This window comes from Echiichthys vipera, assembly GCF_963691815.1.
Source record: "Echiichthys vipera genome assembly, chromosome: 10".
NCBI classification, from domain to species: Eukaryota; Metazoa; Chordata; class Actinopteri; order Perciformes; family Trachinidae; genus Echiichthys; species Echiichthys vipera.
In genome coordinates this window covers 27,807,112-27,823,821 of record NC_139835.1, presented here as the reverse complement: position 1 = coordinate 27,823,821, position 16,710 = coordinate 27,807,112, and the positions used below count along the sequence as shown (strand labels likewise).

At 44.6% G+C, this 16,710-nt stretch overlaps 1 protein-coding gene across 1 annotated transcript in view; it reads left to right on the top strand.

Moving 5' to 3' along the window:
- Positions 1-16,710, top strand: part of man1a2 (mannosidase, alpha, class 1A, member 2) — a 162,438-nt gene that overhangs the window by 23,249 nt on the left and 122,479 nt on the right. Inside the window, exon 3 of the mRNA XM_083921419.1 lies at positions 8,741-9,002. Coding sequence (XP_083777545.1) covers positions 8,741-9,002 — 262 coding nt within the window. The remainder of the gene's footprint in view (positions 1-8,740; positions 9,003-16,710) is intronic.

Below are 16,710 nucleotides of genomic sequence, written 5' to 3'. Positions count from 1 at the left end.
GTGGAGTGGGCTAGCATGACCGCGGTTCTGCACCCTGGCTGGCTCCTGCGGGCGGGTCTCTTTCTCTGGTGGCGTAGATATTTTTTTTCCTGCTATTGTTTACATGTGATGTCATGTAATGACTTTATCATTGTAAAGTAATTTTGACAGTAGTCAGATTTAATTGATACACACGATACTTGACAAGTAGGAGGAACGAGTTTTATAATACCAAGAGAAAGGGGCAGTGCTGCTAAGATGATGCAAAGAGGGATGAGACCGCTAAGAGTAAAATCAGGAGATGCAGAAGTTTGAATGCACTTGAGAGAAAGGGATATGTGTGTGTGTGTGTGTGTGTGTGTGTGTGTGTGTGTGTGTGCGCGTTTGTCACTGAGAGGTTGTAGATAGCAGGAGGAGGGTGTTAGGGCAGGGAGAGAATTGAAAGAATAAGAGGATACCATTACACACCCACAGTTAAGCTTGGGAGAGCCGTTACACATACAGAGATGCAGCTTCCATTTGAGCCAAGTGGGTCACGAGAGAAAGCAGAACATGGAGGCTGTCTGTCATGTGGAAGGGACACCCGTGAGCTACAGATCACAAGAAAAAAAAATAAAAATTCAGCTGCCTCTTCTCCCCACTCATGGTGTTTATGGGCTCACAGAAGGCAGAGCTGTCTGCATCACTTGAAACTCACAGAGTCTGTTCCCATGAGAGCTGTGTGGCTCAGAGAGGCTCTGTGCTCACGTTTCAGACACGGGCTAAGGTGACACTAGGAAAAAGAGAGATTCTTGACTTTACTGCACACACTCAAGGATTAAGCCTACTTCCATGCAATTGTCCTGACTAGGGGCGCACTCACACTGTCCATCCGTACCGTGCCTTAGGGTACTTGTCCCCCTCCCTCTCCCCCGGCGCCTCAGGCCCATTTTTACCCACTCTTCCTGGGCCTCGGCGAATGCTTCTTGCCTGTCGATGACGTCTTGATGACGTCATGGCGATGCGTGGCTTTGTTTACAAATCTTTCCATAGACCTCAGAGTTTTTGTGCGTCTTGTCGACTGTTTTTGAATCTTTCCATCGACCAAATCTGCAGTAAACACTCCACCTCCGCATCACACCAACGTGAACCTTTCACCGCCATTGTTTTAAATGTCCGTGCATGGTCCCTCCTTCTTTTTTCTGTGATCTGCATTTATAAATACTTTGATTTTGTTTTATTGACATGTTCTTTCATAAGTTGGAGTCGTATGAATAGTTCAGGTACTAGTAAAAGTAGGACTTTTTAGAAATTAGAGCAATCATTTTGAATTAGTTTCTTAGTGATTAATTGTTTTTTTTTGTAGTCAACTAAATCATTTCCAATCGGTCATAGGCCGCAGAGTTATGAAGTTATTTTTTTAACCTTCAGCTTTAAGCGTTTCTGTAAGCACCATGCTAATTTCCATCTGCTTAGAATTGGACAGCTATTAGCCTGAAGAGCACCTCTCAGCATTTTAAAAAACATCCCGCCCACTGGGGACTTATTCATTCACTTTACATTTATTCTTCTTTTCAAGAGTGCTACAGGTGGTGCACAAGGACGACCCTACCTTTGCACGCAAACCACAAAAGATAGAAGAGCTACAGCTGTGAAAACCTGTGATGACTAATCATAAATTAGTGGTTGGTTTACTTTCTTTATTGGTATGTGAAGAGGCTGAAAACCTGTGTGCGTGGCAGGGGGTATGTTGACTTAAGTTATTCAGCAGAGGCCTTTGCTCCTGTGCACACACCTTTGTTTTACGCAAGGAACATGTTGTTCCATGTGCTTAAATGGAGCGTGTAAGATGTGTCAATTTTTTTTCGTAAAGTCCATTTACTTCATTGACTATCAGTTAATTACCTGTGTACACACTATTTTAAAAGTATTCTATATCTTCAATACTACCATATCTGTGATAATGACCAAAATAACCAATACTGTGGGACATTGTGGAATTATCGTTGATATCATCTCATCTCATCTTCAGCCTCTTATCCGGGGTCGGGTCGCAGGGGCAGCAGCTTTAGCAGGGGACCCCAAACTTCCCTTTCCCGGGCCACATTAACCAGCTCTAACTGGGGGATCCCGAGGCGTTCCCAGGCCAGTGTGGAGATCTAATCTCTCCACCTGGTCCTGGGTCTTCCCCGAGGCCTCCTCCCAGCTGGACGTGCCTGGAACACCTCCCTAGGGAGGCGCCCAGGGTTCATCCTTACCAGATGATCCTGAACCACCTCAACTGGCTCCTTTCAACGCAAAGGAGCAGCGGCTCTACTCCGAGTTCCTCACGGATGCTGAACTTCTCCCCCTCTCTCTAAGGGAGACTCCAGCCACCCTCCTGAGAAAACCCATTTTGGCCGACCAAAATAACCACTACTGTGGGACATTGTGGAATTATCGTTGATATATTCTGAATAATTACGAAATCACGCCCCCAAAGGGCTTGATGAACTATCGGTACGCAAAATCAAATCATGTACAACAGCAGCTTTAGATAAGACGTGGTCTCTCAGTCTCGTTGTGAGCGGAGTTGAAGAGGGGGAGAAATATATATCACAAGCAACAAGTGGACAAGATGTTGCTGAAGAGCGAGAATGACCTTTTGTGAAAGGATTGTAATGACACAGGCGGCTGCAGTCTTATGTATCCAGAGGCACAATGTACATTCACTAGATTGTGTTTCCTTTTTATAAGGGGCACAAATGCTCTTCATAAATTTGGTTTTGCATTTTGCGGTTTCCTCCCACAGTCCAAAGACGTGCAGGTGTTCGGTTCATTGATGACTCTAAATTGCCCGTAGGTGTGAATGGTGGTCTGTCTCTGTTCGTCTCTATGTGTCCTGTGATAGACTAGCGTCCTGTCCAGGGTGGACCCCACCTCACCTAAAGTATATAATTGTCTAGACAGTGAGTCCGCACAGAAAACCACGATCCTAAAGACAGAAAACTGAAGTCATCAACAGGTACTCCAAGTTTTGGGGATGTGGCCTACGTCATTGGCATCCTTAACACTCAACATTTAATGTGCGTGTGTGTGTGTTGGTGTGTAAGCTTGTCGTTTTAAATGCGTCTTTTAAAGGTCTAGCCTATTTTTTTTTTTTTATGCTTTTAATCTCATCTCATCTCATCTTCAGCCTCTTATCCGGGGTCGGGTCGCGGGGGCAGCAGCTTTAGCAGGGGACCCCAAACTTCCCTTTCCCGGGCCACATTAACCAGCTCTAACTGGGGGATCCTGAGGCGTTCCCAGGCCAGTGTGGAGATCTAATCTCTCCACCTGGTCCTGGGTCTTCCCCGAGGCCTCCTCCCAGCTGGACGTGCCTGGAACACCTCCCTAGGGAGGCGCCCAGGGTTCATCCTTACCAGATGATCCTGAACCACCTCAACTGGCTCCTTTCAACGCAAAGGAGCAGCGGCTCTACTCCGAGTTCCTCACGGATGGCTGAACTTCTCATGTTAAATTATTTTCTGCACTTTAAGGGATTGTACTGTAAATTTTGTTGTACTGGTACAATGACAATAAAGACAATTCAATTAAATTCTGCTCCAAACAGCTATCACACCAAGTCACGTTTCCCCAAAGTGGGGAGACACACCTCCTTAAGAGCACCCATGACAGGTCACGTGATCAATAATCTCAATATGGAATACCAAAACACAAATTTGACCATACAAATATAAATATATATATACATACATATACACAATTATAAAAATAAAAATACACTCCACAATTTATCCTATCAAGACATTTAAAGTGCAAAAGTAATTAGGTAAGTTATTAGTAATTAATAGGGGCGACTGTGGCTCAGTGACAGAGTGGGTCGTCCTCCATTCGAGAGATTGGTGGTTGGATCCCCACCTCCCCCGGTCCACATGTCGAAGTGAAGACACTGAACCACGAATTGCTCCTCGTGCTGCGCATGGGTGTGTAAATGTGGTGTGAATGGTTAGATCAGATGGTCTGTAGATGTCCACTGCCATCAGTGTGAACGGGTGAATGTGACAAACACTGTGAAGTAGTAGTCAGAAGACTAGAAAGGCGCTTTATAAGTACAAGTCCATTTACCATTTACCATTTAATTTAAAGTGCATGGATCACATAGGTAAGAGAAGGCCTGCAGAGCCTAAAGCATCACCTAAACAACCTGAATATACATGTCTGAAACATCAGGAAAGCCGTCATAATGGCAACTTTTTAATATAGAGGCGCCCCTGACACTGTCAAAAGTAGTGATTAACAGAAAAGAGAAATACCACGGATACCGCTATTTGGAGCAGACTCTGATGTGCGGACTCACTGTCGATACTGCTTTTTGGTCCAGCATCCAGTGCTTATCCTTTTGGGTGTTCATGCTTTTTTAACTTTCTTGCAAATAATACAATTGTAACAGCAGATCTGTGCTTTCTTCACCCTCTGCCTACTGCTCTGACCTCCTTTTTTAATTACTTAAATACACGTACATAACACATGGTGTGTTGTTGTTGTTGAATAATGAATAATTCACATTTCCTATAAATAATCTGTTTGTTGTCGAGGTAAAAAAATGGATTTCCTTAACAGCGTTCTCCATGTTTGTACTTCCCGCCTGCAGTAACGCACCACTAGATTCAAATACTGTACAGTCACTAATAACCCAGCACTCTTATTCTCTTACATAAATGACTTGCCGTCTATGACCTCCTTTGTGTGCGTGTGTGTGTGTGTGCGTCTCTGTTTGTTGCCATGGTTACATGGCATCTAGCCCGCGCTGCTCTCCCCGGAGCCTCGTGTTTCTTAGATACCCCAACAGGCAGACGGACAACTGCTGCTCCTCTCCCGTTGCCATGGAAAGCTCTCGCTCAGCGGCAGATTTCATGACACCACTGAAGAAGAATAATTCCAGTGGTCGGCCGGGCGGCTGATGAAACGAGGAAAGTGATTACTGGAGGCGTGACATTGCTGAAACAACTAATTAGGGAGGTGGGGTTTTCATTGCCCCAGTCAGTTTTTGGGGTGGATGCGGGGGGAGGGGGTCGTGAGAAGATGCAAGTAGAGCTTAAGGCGTAAGAGGAGGCCTGGAGTGGTCACCTGGGTGCATGATAGCTGCAGCCCACGCTTGTCTTTGTCGAGGTAATTGAGTCAGGCAGCTGTTGAGGTGCTCTTAATTGCATGTTTGACATTATATGAGACTCGAAGGGAATCCATGGCGATGCTGGAGTGAATATGATAATGTCTCGGAGGAAGAGAGAAGAGTGACGTGAGATTAAAGCGGGAGGAGGAGCGTGCGCGGGCAGAGAGGAGAGGGTGCAGAAGGCTAATGCACGTCTGCGTGGGAATGAATTGCCACCACACATGCTGGTGTGTACTGTTTTGAAAACCTGCACATTTGCGTAATTTGTATGTTGGGCGGCATACGTAAACATATACGGCGCAGAATTAGCACCCATTTAGAGATAATCGTATGAGCTTAACCTCCTCATTTTCTTTTGTCACGCTCCCTCGCATCTCATAAACACGCATGTATGTGAAGATGCGTACAGATGTTAGACGGATGGCTAAACGACGGCGTCTAAATATCACATTTAAATGCATGTTGCTGAGGGCATACTCGCTCACAGAGGCACAGTGCATCGCATACAGAGGAGGCGTGACGCCCCCTGGGAGTGCGCACACACACACACACACACACACACACACACACACACACACACACACACACACACACACACACACATTGCCAAATTGCACTGATTTTCACACAGAAATCTCATCACAGACATCGAAAGTAGAAGACACAAATATGCATGCAGCGCCGGCGTGAACAAATATTCAGCACTGTGGAAAGATGTATAAGACACACACACACACACACACATTCAAATGTATCACAAGCTCAAATGTACAACACACACACACACAAACACGCACACACACAAACACACACACACAAACACGCACACACACAAACGCGCACACACACAAACACGCACACACACAAACGCGAATTCGCCACACAAGTATATGCAGCACATATGAAACTACTCTTACAAACGCATGCATTCACTGTCTGCCACTAGCATACAGGCAGTAATTGCCATCTTGGTGTTGCAAAATATGTTTTCCATCAATTAAAGTCAGACATGCTGAGTTGCAACATGAATATTTATGAGTTATTTCCAGGGCGATGTTGCGTAACTCAGAAGCTGTTTATTTTGGTCTCCGTTGGCCCCACACTCAGCGTCCTGATAGCATTTTAAAATGCGTGCACTTTGTGTTGTGTGAACGATTATTAGTATAAATCACCTGTCTCATTCCTGTTTGTGTTGCACATTAATTTCCCGCGTCTCGTCAGCTTCGTGTCACAGTTTCAGTCCTTTATCTAATCGTTTGCTTTCACCTTGTATTTCCTCATTATTCTTCTCTCACACACACTGAGATAGACTGGTGAAAATGGGCCTCTTGCTGAGTGCATGCTGGTAAAGGCTACAGCACCAAATTAACCTGAAAGGGATGAGCGGTTATGGCAAATGGATGGTGGATGCATTGCTGATCACAAATCACCTCATTGAGCTCTCTTCCTCTGGTAGCCTAGCCTGACATCATCACACTAATCTCAAATGCTCATTAGTCTGGGCCCCTCATAGTTTCCTTTTTCCATTTCCAAGAGGCATCAGATGGACCTACAACCAATCACAGCCATGAAACAGTGGTGCTTAGTGGAAAACAGTGGTGGGCAGAAACGTTCTCAAATTACAGCTAAACAGTACATTAAAATGTGTTTCTGAGAACATTTTATGCGAGGAATAGGCAGTGGAGTAAATGGTAAATGGACTCATATACAAGTCTCATATCTAGTCTTCTGGCTACACAAGGCGCTTCCACAGTGTTTGTCACATTCACCTGTTCACAAAGACATTCACACTGATGGCAGTGGACATCTACAGACCATCTAATCTGACCATTCACACCACATTTACACACCCATGTGCAGCACGGGAGCAATTTGGCGTTCAGTGTCTTGCCCAAGGACACTTCGACATGTGGACCGGGGGAGGTGGGGATCGAACCGCTGATCTCTCAAAGGGAGGACAACCCACTCTGTCACTGAGCCACAGTAACAGAATATCATGTCATATTTGATCAGCGCTGCGTAGTTTGACAGTCGTGAGCCTGAAAAACTAAAGCTGAGCAGACCTGCAGACTGGATAGTTACGCTGTGGGTCATCGTCTTAAGATAAAATGCATGCATGGACACACGGCGAATGAGAATTTGCTCGGAAAAGAGCATATCGACCAACTGACTGGAGGGCGTCGGCCCAATCTTCCCAATGTGGATAGTATGTCCGAACGTCCTGTACAGACACACTCTAGTGTTTTCTCAGAGATGTTGAGCTGTGGAGGTCTGTGGAGGTCTGCAGCTGAGTCCACACAGATCCCAGCAGGTCTTTCTGTTCATCCCACACTTCCTGTGTTTATCACACGGAAGGTCATTCATAAACACCCTCACGTGTTTTGCACTCAGAGGAGACACACAGTTCTTTTTCGATTTAATGAATTCACATCCTCTCATTTGGGAACGGACAACTTTAGCAACACAACTTAAGGGACTGACTCGTGTGTCATGGGAGGTGAATCCTCTGTTTGTGTCCTTCTGCTTCCTTTCTTCATTGTTCTGTTCAGATCATGTTGATGTTTTGCAATTTAGAATATTGCCTCGTGCACGACATAAAATATGTGAACACTTAAAGGGTTTAAATTGATTTAAAATGCATTTAAAGCCTAAACAAAGCTAGAATTCAACAGTTTGCTGCTACAGATACAATTTTAATTTAAGATATAAAACAGCTTCTAAGACATTGAACACGCTTTTAAAGTCATGTTCTTCCATCCACACTGCACCCATCTCCTGTAAGTACTGGTAATACATTACAATACAACCCATACATGTAATGGATACTAGTTAAAGATACAGTATCGTCCAGCTGCGACACAAAAAGCATGGTCATTTACTGTTTGTGTCTCCGTGTAGCACACACAGCAGGGGTGATGTACCCCAAAAGCCACCTGCCGCCCCGCAGAAAGCTCATCAACCTGGAGCACAGCTGTCATTTTGTGTTTTTTGGCTGCGATCATATTTATATAAGCCCACATAACAAGACGAGCGAGATTCAAAGGGGCTTTTTAAGCTCTTTCTTCCTTTAGTAACGCCAGAAGAACAGCACAGTGTCATAGTCTTTCTGTCACCTTTGCTTCAGCGTCCCACTGTGTTTGTTTTTCATTACTGACCCGCAGCCTCATGAGGTAGAGTTGAGTCAACACCCCGGGGCTTGTTGCAACCATGTGAAACCAAAGATGATGTTTTTCATTCGCGACTTCCCTTTGTGTTCCTCTACACCTGCTCTGTTTCCTGGAGCACATATAATTGCACAGGGGTCGGCTTCATATTAGAGACTGATGGTTTTATCTTTTACGAAATGATGTGACTACCTCTACTTCAGCAAACACAGTAAAATGTCCTTGTTTCAATCTCCTGCAGCCTATCCTCTTTTCATCTTCCCCAGAGGTTCAGTGTTTGTTCTCAAAGTTCATTTTTAATTAATTTAAAAGAAGGAAACCCCTCTGTGCACCTCCCTTCCCCACACAGTTGTTTTTTGTGTCAAACTTGGTTAAAAAAACTCTTTGATTGTTCACCCGTGGAAGCTTTTCGGAGGAATATTGTAATAATTAAACAAAAAAAAACCTTGCCTTTTACCTCCTGCAGGGAGGAGGAGGAGAGCCTGCGGGACAAGATCCGGGCAGACCACGAGCGAGCGCTGCAGGAGGCGAAGGAGAAGCTGAGAAAGTCACGTGAGGAGCTGCAGGCAGAGATCCAGACGGAGAAGAACAAAGTGATGGAGGATCTGAAAAAGAAGGATGCGGGGCCTAAACCTTTGCCACCGGTGCCCATGCCCAAAGTGGTGGGCGTCAGTGACGGTGAGCCGCCGGAGCCGGACGCCAAAGAGAGACGCGACAAGATCAGAGAGGTAAGATTTCCTCTGTCTAAGTAAGTTTTCCTCTATAATGCCGTCATAAGATTGATGAAGGTTATTTTACGGCTTCTTACTGATGAGGCTGACTACACACAGTTGTGGTAAGATAGATTATTTAAGATAAAACTAAGCTTGAACTGCAAATTATAGCTGTAGCCAGCTCCTGATATCCATATATTTTTAATTATCATCAATAAATCTATCTATAACCATATAGTACGGACCACATCCTTTGGCATACTACTCATCTGAACTCTTAAATCTTTAAACGCCAAGTAATTTAGTATTAACATATCTGCACGCTGGGCAAAAGCTGTACTGCGGGGAAACTGATGAGAATGAATGGCTTCAATTAAAGAGAAAGTGCCACTAATACTACATGGATTTTGTGGGAAAAGCAAGTGTCATTGATATTATGAGCATGTGCCATTGATATTTTGTCCAGTCAGCATGAGGCATGTGGGACACATAGGGTTTGGGGCATTAGTCCACTGTGCTAGTTTGGCGAATACACCCAAATGTGTGCCATCAGCTCCCCCATTCACTTTTAATGATATGGAGGCCATCTTGGGGTGGAAACTTGTAACCACACGTTTGGCATTTGGTGAAATTTAAATCCCACATGCTGGACTTTACACTGTACGTCTGATTCTATGTCTTTCGCCTGTTGTCTGTGTCGGCGCCAGCTTTTTATTGAAGGCAACAGTGAGCCAGACGGACAGCCCCCGTGCAGAATGCAGATGGTGCTATATGGTCTCGCTCTCTACGGACACTAAGCCGTCCCCGACCTCTCTCCCTCTCTCTCTCTCCTTCCTCTTCTCCTCCCTGCAAGTTTTCCTGCATAATAGCCTCATATCGCCTCTCTCGAAACGGCACCGTGAGTCCGAACACTCGCCGTGCATGAGAGCTGGCCCGTTCAATCCAAACCCAGCTTTTGTCTCTAAATGTCCCTTTTGTTCCCTTCATAATTACCATTCAGAGAGAATGCCATACACTCCCAAATGAGCAAGAAAGTAGCAGCTGGTTGGGCTACGGCACAGTACGGCACACTCCCCTTTTCCTGATTGCCTCGTGGTTCCAAGGAGAAATCATAATCGCACACTGGCATGCTATCGTGACCAAAGACTGGAGCTTTCTTTTTATTGTTTTGGAAAATCCAGTTGACATTTCTCCTTCATTTTGATGCTGTTAAGTCCAGGGAGGAGTATCTCAACCCATCTCCCTGTCATCATTTATGTTTGATGCAGAAAGTAAGGGCGCACTCACACCGTCTGTCCGTACCTTTCCCCGAGCTTTAGGGTACTTTCCCCCCCTCCAGGCCCGTTTGTACTCACACTACCTGGGCCTCGGAGAATGCTTCTTGCATGTCCATACATCATCACGCCGTAACACGTCACACGCATTGATTGACGTCATCGCGATGCGTGGCTTTGTTTACAAATCTTTCCATAGACCTCTGAGTTTTTGTGCGTCTTGTCGACTGTTTTTGAATCTTTTCATCGACCAAATCTGCAGTAAACACTCCACCTCCGCATCACACCAACGTGAACCTTTCGCTGCCATTGTTGTTGTTGTTAAATGTCCGCGCATGGTCCCTCCTTCTATTTTCTATGTCTGAACAGTCGCACATACAATGACCTCAGAACCGCCGTAGGCCTCGTGCTCGTACACATGCGCACGCTCGTGCTCGTACATGTGCAAACGTGCTTTACAAAAGCCCAACTCTCCCAAACGGGCCGTGGACGGCAAATGTGCCGCAACTAGACGCGGTACGGTTGCACTCACACTGGTCAAAGGAACTAGACTTTAGCTGTGAAACATTTTTGGGCACGGGACGGATGGACAGTGTGAGTGCGCCCTAAGATGTAATTCATGCAGTGGTAGTTGTTAACCCGATCACATTCCTTTTTTTATGGGATTACACCATCTGCCTGACCTCAAGTCAGCCTTTCCTGCATTACTTCTAAGGGTTGTTTAAGTTTGATTACAAATCTGGCTCCACGCGCCGTTCATCACTGAGAAGGATCAATTAGTGCAATCATGGCTTCTGGTTATAATCGTTGGAGCAGGGATTTCGATGATTAATTTAGGTTATTTATCAATTTTCTTCAGCTGAGAGGGGAAATTTGTAGCTGTGTGGTGGTGGTGCCATTAAATACCCGCAACTACAACACATTTTAACACAATGATAAAACTAAAAGAAAATCAGGCCAGCCTTCAACTTTTCTTTTTTTAAATATATGTGCTGATATCAGTTATTGCTTTTGACTGTGCAGAGCTGGTGCCACGTTTTTGTCACGCTCTTCATATTAACCAGGGAAGCCGTATCGGGGTCACACTTGTTGTTCTTAAGCAGCTGTTGCATTGGGATCCAGAACATGTTCACTAGGGATGTGACTCCCTCGGTACCACAGGGTTTGATTACAATTCAGAGGGTTCTGCTGGATGTATTATTACTGAGGCATCTTGATGAGACTTGATGCAATAGATTTTTTTATTCCTTTGCATGATTTCTTTATTTTTTCACTGTGCATCTTCTTGCTTATACCTAATTTTACTTTTTCAATTATCAAAATCTAAATAAACAGCTGAATTCACTTTCATTATCTTTAAATTTAGTTAGCTACAACCTGCATCCTTACTGCAACAGTTAAAGCTCTCAAATACTGGCATATTATCAATGAGAAAAAATGATCAGCAGTGCTCATCATAATGGGGATGGGCGTGAGTAATTGATTGCTCGCGGCTATGAACTCAAGAGGTTGAACTCCATCTTTTCTCTCTTTTAAAAAAAAACCCTCAGATCTGTGCTGCACAACGCGGCTGTTCCGAGCGGAAGTTTTGTCACTTATTTATAACAACACTTCCTCATTTTACCACAAAAATGTAAATAACTGGTTGTTGGAGCTGAACAGGACCAGATAAGTGAAAACCAGAGAAGTCTCAGAGGCAATGAGAGTTTCTGGAGGATGCTTTCTAAATATAGATTTCCCTCTTCTTGAAATCGATCCCCCCCTTGAGTATTTGTGGGGATAACTTGTTCTGGGAAATGTTACTTGTGCCCATCCCTACATTATGAGACTCTGACCTGTTGATCATTCCGTGTTTATACAGGGGAAGGCGTACAAGGGGCGGTAAAGGCACATGGTAGCAATATATACAATACAATATGTGCAAGTTCAGTTGCATATTGAAGAAGAAGATTCCTTTATTTGTCTCGCAACGGGGAAATTAGATTTTTTTACTCTATTATTATTCCACACACACACACACACACACACACACACACACACACACACACACACACACACACACACACCAACAGGACCTATAGACATGCAATTAATGGAGAGATGTTAGAGCGAGGGGGCTGCCAGTGACCAGTGCTCCGAGCAGTTGGGGGTTCGGTGCCTTGCTTAACAGCACCTCGATGAACTGGCACATCTCCAGCCTACGCTCCATTCATGGTCCACACAGGGACTCAAACCGGCAACCCTCCGGTTCCCAGCCAAGTCACCTATGGACTGAGAAACTGCCGCCCCATTGTTGTCTTATCTCCATCGGAGAGAATTATGATGCATCTTAAAATCAATTTTCCCCCTATTTCTAATGCTGAACTTGAGTTCATGTACAAAAATATAAGCTTGCATGGAGTGAAATGGGCGAAATAGGCAAATTTCCTTTTTTTTTTCACATTTCAATTCTCAGAAACTGAGAAACTGACTGTTTTTGAGACATTTTACCTGGCTAATCCATTTGCATCCATTTGATTTGGTGATCATGATGAGCGACCGTGACCTCTCTGCACTGGTATCTGTGGATTAAATAGCTGCTGGTTGCTGGTTGCATTAACTGTTGAGAGAAATCAGGAAAATCAGTCAGATCCGGCAGCGTCCTTTCGCTACTCCGTGGACCGGTCGTGCCACTCAAGCTCTTTTGTTCCTTCCAGAAATAGAAATCAGGTTTATGCCTTTGAGAAAAAACATACTTCGACTGTACGGAACAAAAAAAAAATCACTCCTTTTCCACCACTTCCATCCACTCACAGCTCGGCGCTCTTCTGCTAATTACAGCCCCGAAACATTAGTGGCCATTAAACCTTTCTCTGAAGATTGAGAGAGCTTTAGGGCAATAAAAGGAAAGGAATGGAATGAATTTGACTATTAACTGTTCCAGTACTATTCACCTGCCACATCATGAAGTATTGCTGGCCCAGAGCTGTTGAAATAAGCTCGCTGCTGCAGTTAATGGGCCGTGGTACGAAGGCACAGTTCACTTTCAATAAGGTTTCTGCTTCAATATTGGTGGAAACACTAGTTAGTCTAGACAATTTGTAGTCGGTAATACAGGAATCAAAAGGGTGTTTAATCTAATGGTAGAAGGTAATGCTCCCTCCCCCAGGTTGTCATTATTTTTCAATAAAGAATTCTTAATATAACTTCATTTCACTTTGGATGCGAGGTTGCTTGGTTTTCTCATAATCAACTCATTTATGCAAGCAGCCTTTCTACCATTGCACAATTATACTTTTGCTTGCAATGTATCTCTTATTTTGGGGTTCAGACCCGTTCTGATTATAGACGAAAGAAAATAACGAAAGAAATGCCAAAATCAAGCAACATTGAATAACATGTCGAGGATGAGAAGTTGTTTTTCAATGTTTTACTGCTACAAACGTATTGAATTATGTGTTATAAGATGAAGTTTCTAATCCTTATGTGTCCTAATGTTATGGGGCGACTGTGGATCAGTTGGTAGAGCGAGTCGGCGAATTCCCGAAGGGTTGGCGGTTCAATCCCCGCCCTGCCCTACTTGTGTCATGGTCGTTGTGTCCTTGGGCAAGACACTTCACCCACCTTGCCTCGTGTGAATGTGTGGGACGGCCGTATGTTTGAAGAGGTGGTCGGAGGGGCCGTAGGCGCTGATTGGCTGCTGCGCTTCCATCAGTCTACCCCAGGGCACCTTGGACCACTACGTAGTTTACCACCACCATTTATGTCTGCGTGAATGAATCTAATCTGGACTCTGTAAAGCGCCTTGAGCACTGAGAAAGCCACTATATAAATCTAAGCCATAATAATAATAATAATAGTAAAAATACCGCCAAGTATTAAAAATTTTAAGGCTTTGAAATCATAAAAACTAAGCAAGATGATGTAATATTTGCAAAGCTACTTTCCACGTTAATGGTTAATTCCCATTTATATGTTAGCATTGAGCTTAAGTCTGTATTCACTTCATGAAAGCTCAGTGTTTAGAGTCAACAGCTTGTTAAAACGTAGTTCTGGGTCCTTTGCTAGCAGACAGAATTGACAAGGAGGAGACTTCACACAGTACAAAGTCAATGGAGAGCGCTGGGGCTGGGGCTGGTGCTGGCGCTGGTGCTGGGGCTGGGGCTGGGGCTGATGCTGGGGCTGGTGCTGGCGCTGGTGCTGGGGCTGGGGCTGGGGCTGGGGCTGGTGCTGGTGCTGGGGCTAGTGCTGGGGCTGGGGCTAGTGCTGGGGCTGGTGCTGGTGCTGGTGCTGGTGCTGGTGCTGGTGCTGGTGCTGGTGCTGGTTCTGTTGCTGGGGCTGGTGCTGGGGCTGGTGCTGGGGCTTAAATGTCTCTGCGGCTCAAGTGCATCATCGAGCCATGATAAAAAAAAATCCCAAACCCCCCAAAATTAGAAAAACTACTCAATGCTCCAACTCCATAATTCAGTATTACATGAATTACAGTCTTTTCACATTTTGGCAACAATCATTTTTCCAACGTGTAGAATGTTTTTTGAAAACAAATCTCTGAATGAACACAGACTTTAATGACATATTACAGGGAAATAACACGGACTGGCTTCGACTGACAGCTGATTGGTAATTGCAGTGCAGAAGCGCCACAGACTTCAGAGGAAAAGAGGACGTGGTCTACTTCGGCTCATCGGGAGGCGGTGCAATGCTCAAAGGCAGTCAGAAGTTGGACAGTCACTCAGCTGTGACCGTTGAGTGATAAGCGCGATTACTGTTTTGTGGCTGGCATTGGAGAGAGAGAGAGAGAGAGAGAGAGAGAGAGAGCTCATGTCTCCCTCTACAGAGAGCTATGGACTCAGGCTGTGAAGCCCAGACAAATCAGTGGCCAAAGCAGTGCTCTTTAAGTGCCATCTAAATGGTGCTGCCCATAAAGACAAAGCAAATGTTTCCATTGCAGACGTGGAAAATCTGCAGAGACGGGCAACGGGTATCCCCTTCTCCATCCCCCTTTTCTCTTTTTCTCTCTAGCATCCTCCCTAATCCTTTCTCTCATGAAGCCTTGACAGCGCTGCGCAGATGGCCTTGTATTTCGATTGCACACCAGGCCTTCACTGTATGTGTGTGTGTGTGTGTGTGTGTTTGCAGCACAATCATCTCGTGGGGTAGGGCATAGCTCAGCTTTCACCACTCTGTCTCGTTCTAATTCTTCCCTCCTAGCTTTGTATTGAACCCTTTCTCTCCCCCTCTCACTCTTTTTCTTGTCACTTTTTTCAATTTTTATTCTTGTGTTTTTCCCCCCTCAATATCTCCTTCTGACCATCCCCTCCATGTCTTACACCCCTGCAGCAGCACTCTCTCCTCCCTTCTGTCTCTCCTAAGCTCAGTGTCATTTGGCAGACACCAAATATCGAATAGCAATAGGAATATCCCTCGTTCAGCCGCTCTTAAAACCATCTATATAGGCATATATACAGTATATATATGAGTCTGGCAGGATGGGTAGGGTTGAAAACACATTAAAAAAAGCTATCTGGAGTAAAGTAAAGGGGCAGGTTGACAATCCTGCTGTTGTTTATTATGTTTTGCGTCCTTTAGAACATGGATTGTAGCTGGGCTACAAATTGTTTTTTGTGAGGCAATCATGTTTGGCCGTGTCATGCTTGATGGTTTCTTGTAAGCCAGCCTTTCGTAGCATGTGGTAGGAATGTGACATTTGAAGCCCAAGCCATTATGTCTTTCTATACATTATGTATGGTGCTATATGTCAACTGGGCTCCCACCTGCTCAATGTATTCCTGAGTACAGGTATTAACCTTTCAGAAAGTGGGTTTGATTTTGCATGGCATTGCATTATGGTACAATGTAACCCCTATCATGCCCAACCCCTTTTTAGGGTGTTGAGGGTGATGGTCAGGGGATGTTTAGGGGGAGATAGCAGGTCATGAGTAGTTATACACATCATCTGAAAGCTGAGATTTGGTGCACAGTTTCACCATTATTTACCAGACCTCGAGGAACACCGTAGAAAAATCCAGGCTGTGATTTGGAATAAAACATTTTTGACTTTGGGAGATTTCATGCATTTTTTCAGAGATTGTATGGCGAGCGCTGCTGTTCTGGAAACGGTTCAGAAACCCCCTTATTGTCAGTATACATAGGAGAGCCATCCATCCTCTGAACGCCCCAGGTCTCTAGTTTGAGGTCGTAAAGTTTCACGAGGCTGTGATTATCCTAGACGTCACAACAGCTCATTTTATACAGTGAGCTTGCACTAAAATAAAATGGCTGCTATGGAGACAAAACATCATCAAAAATAGGATATAACGCGCTCAACTCACAATAATAAAAACTTACAATCAAAACAACTGATACCTGAATCCTTAACAAGCACAAATCTATAGAAATAAATACAGACAAGGACCGCGCAGTTTACTGATTTGTTCAGTTTCCACATGGACAGTTTGGGCCAGACACCC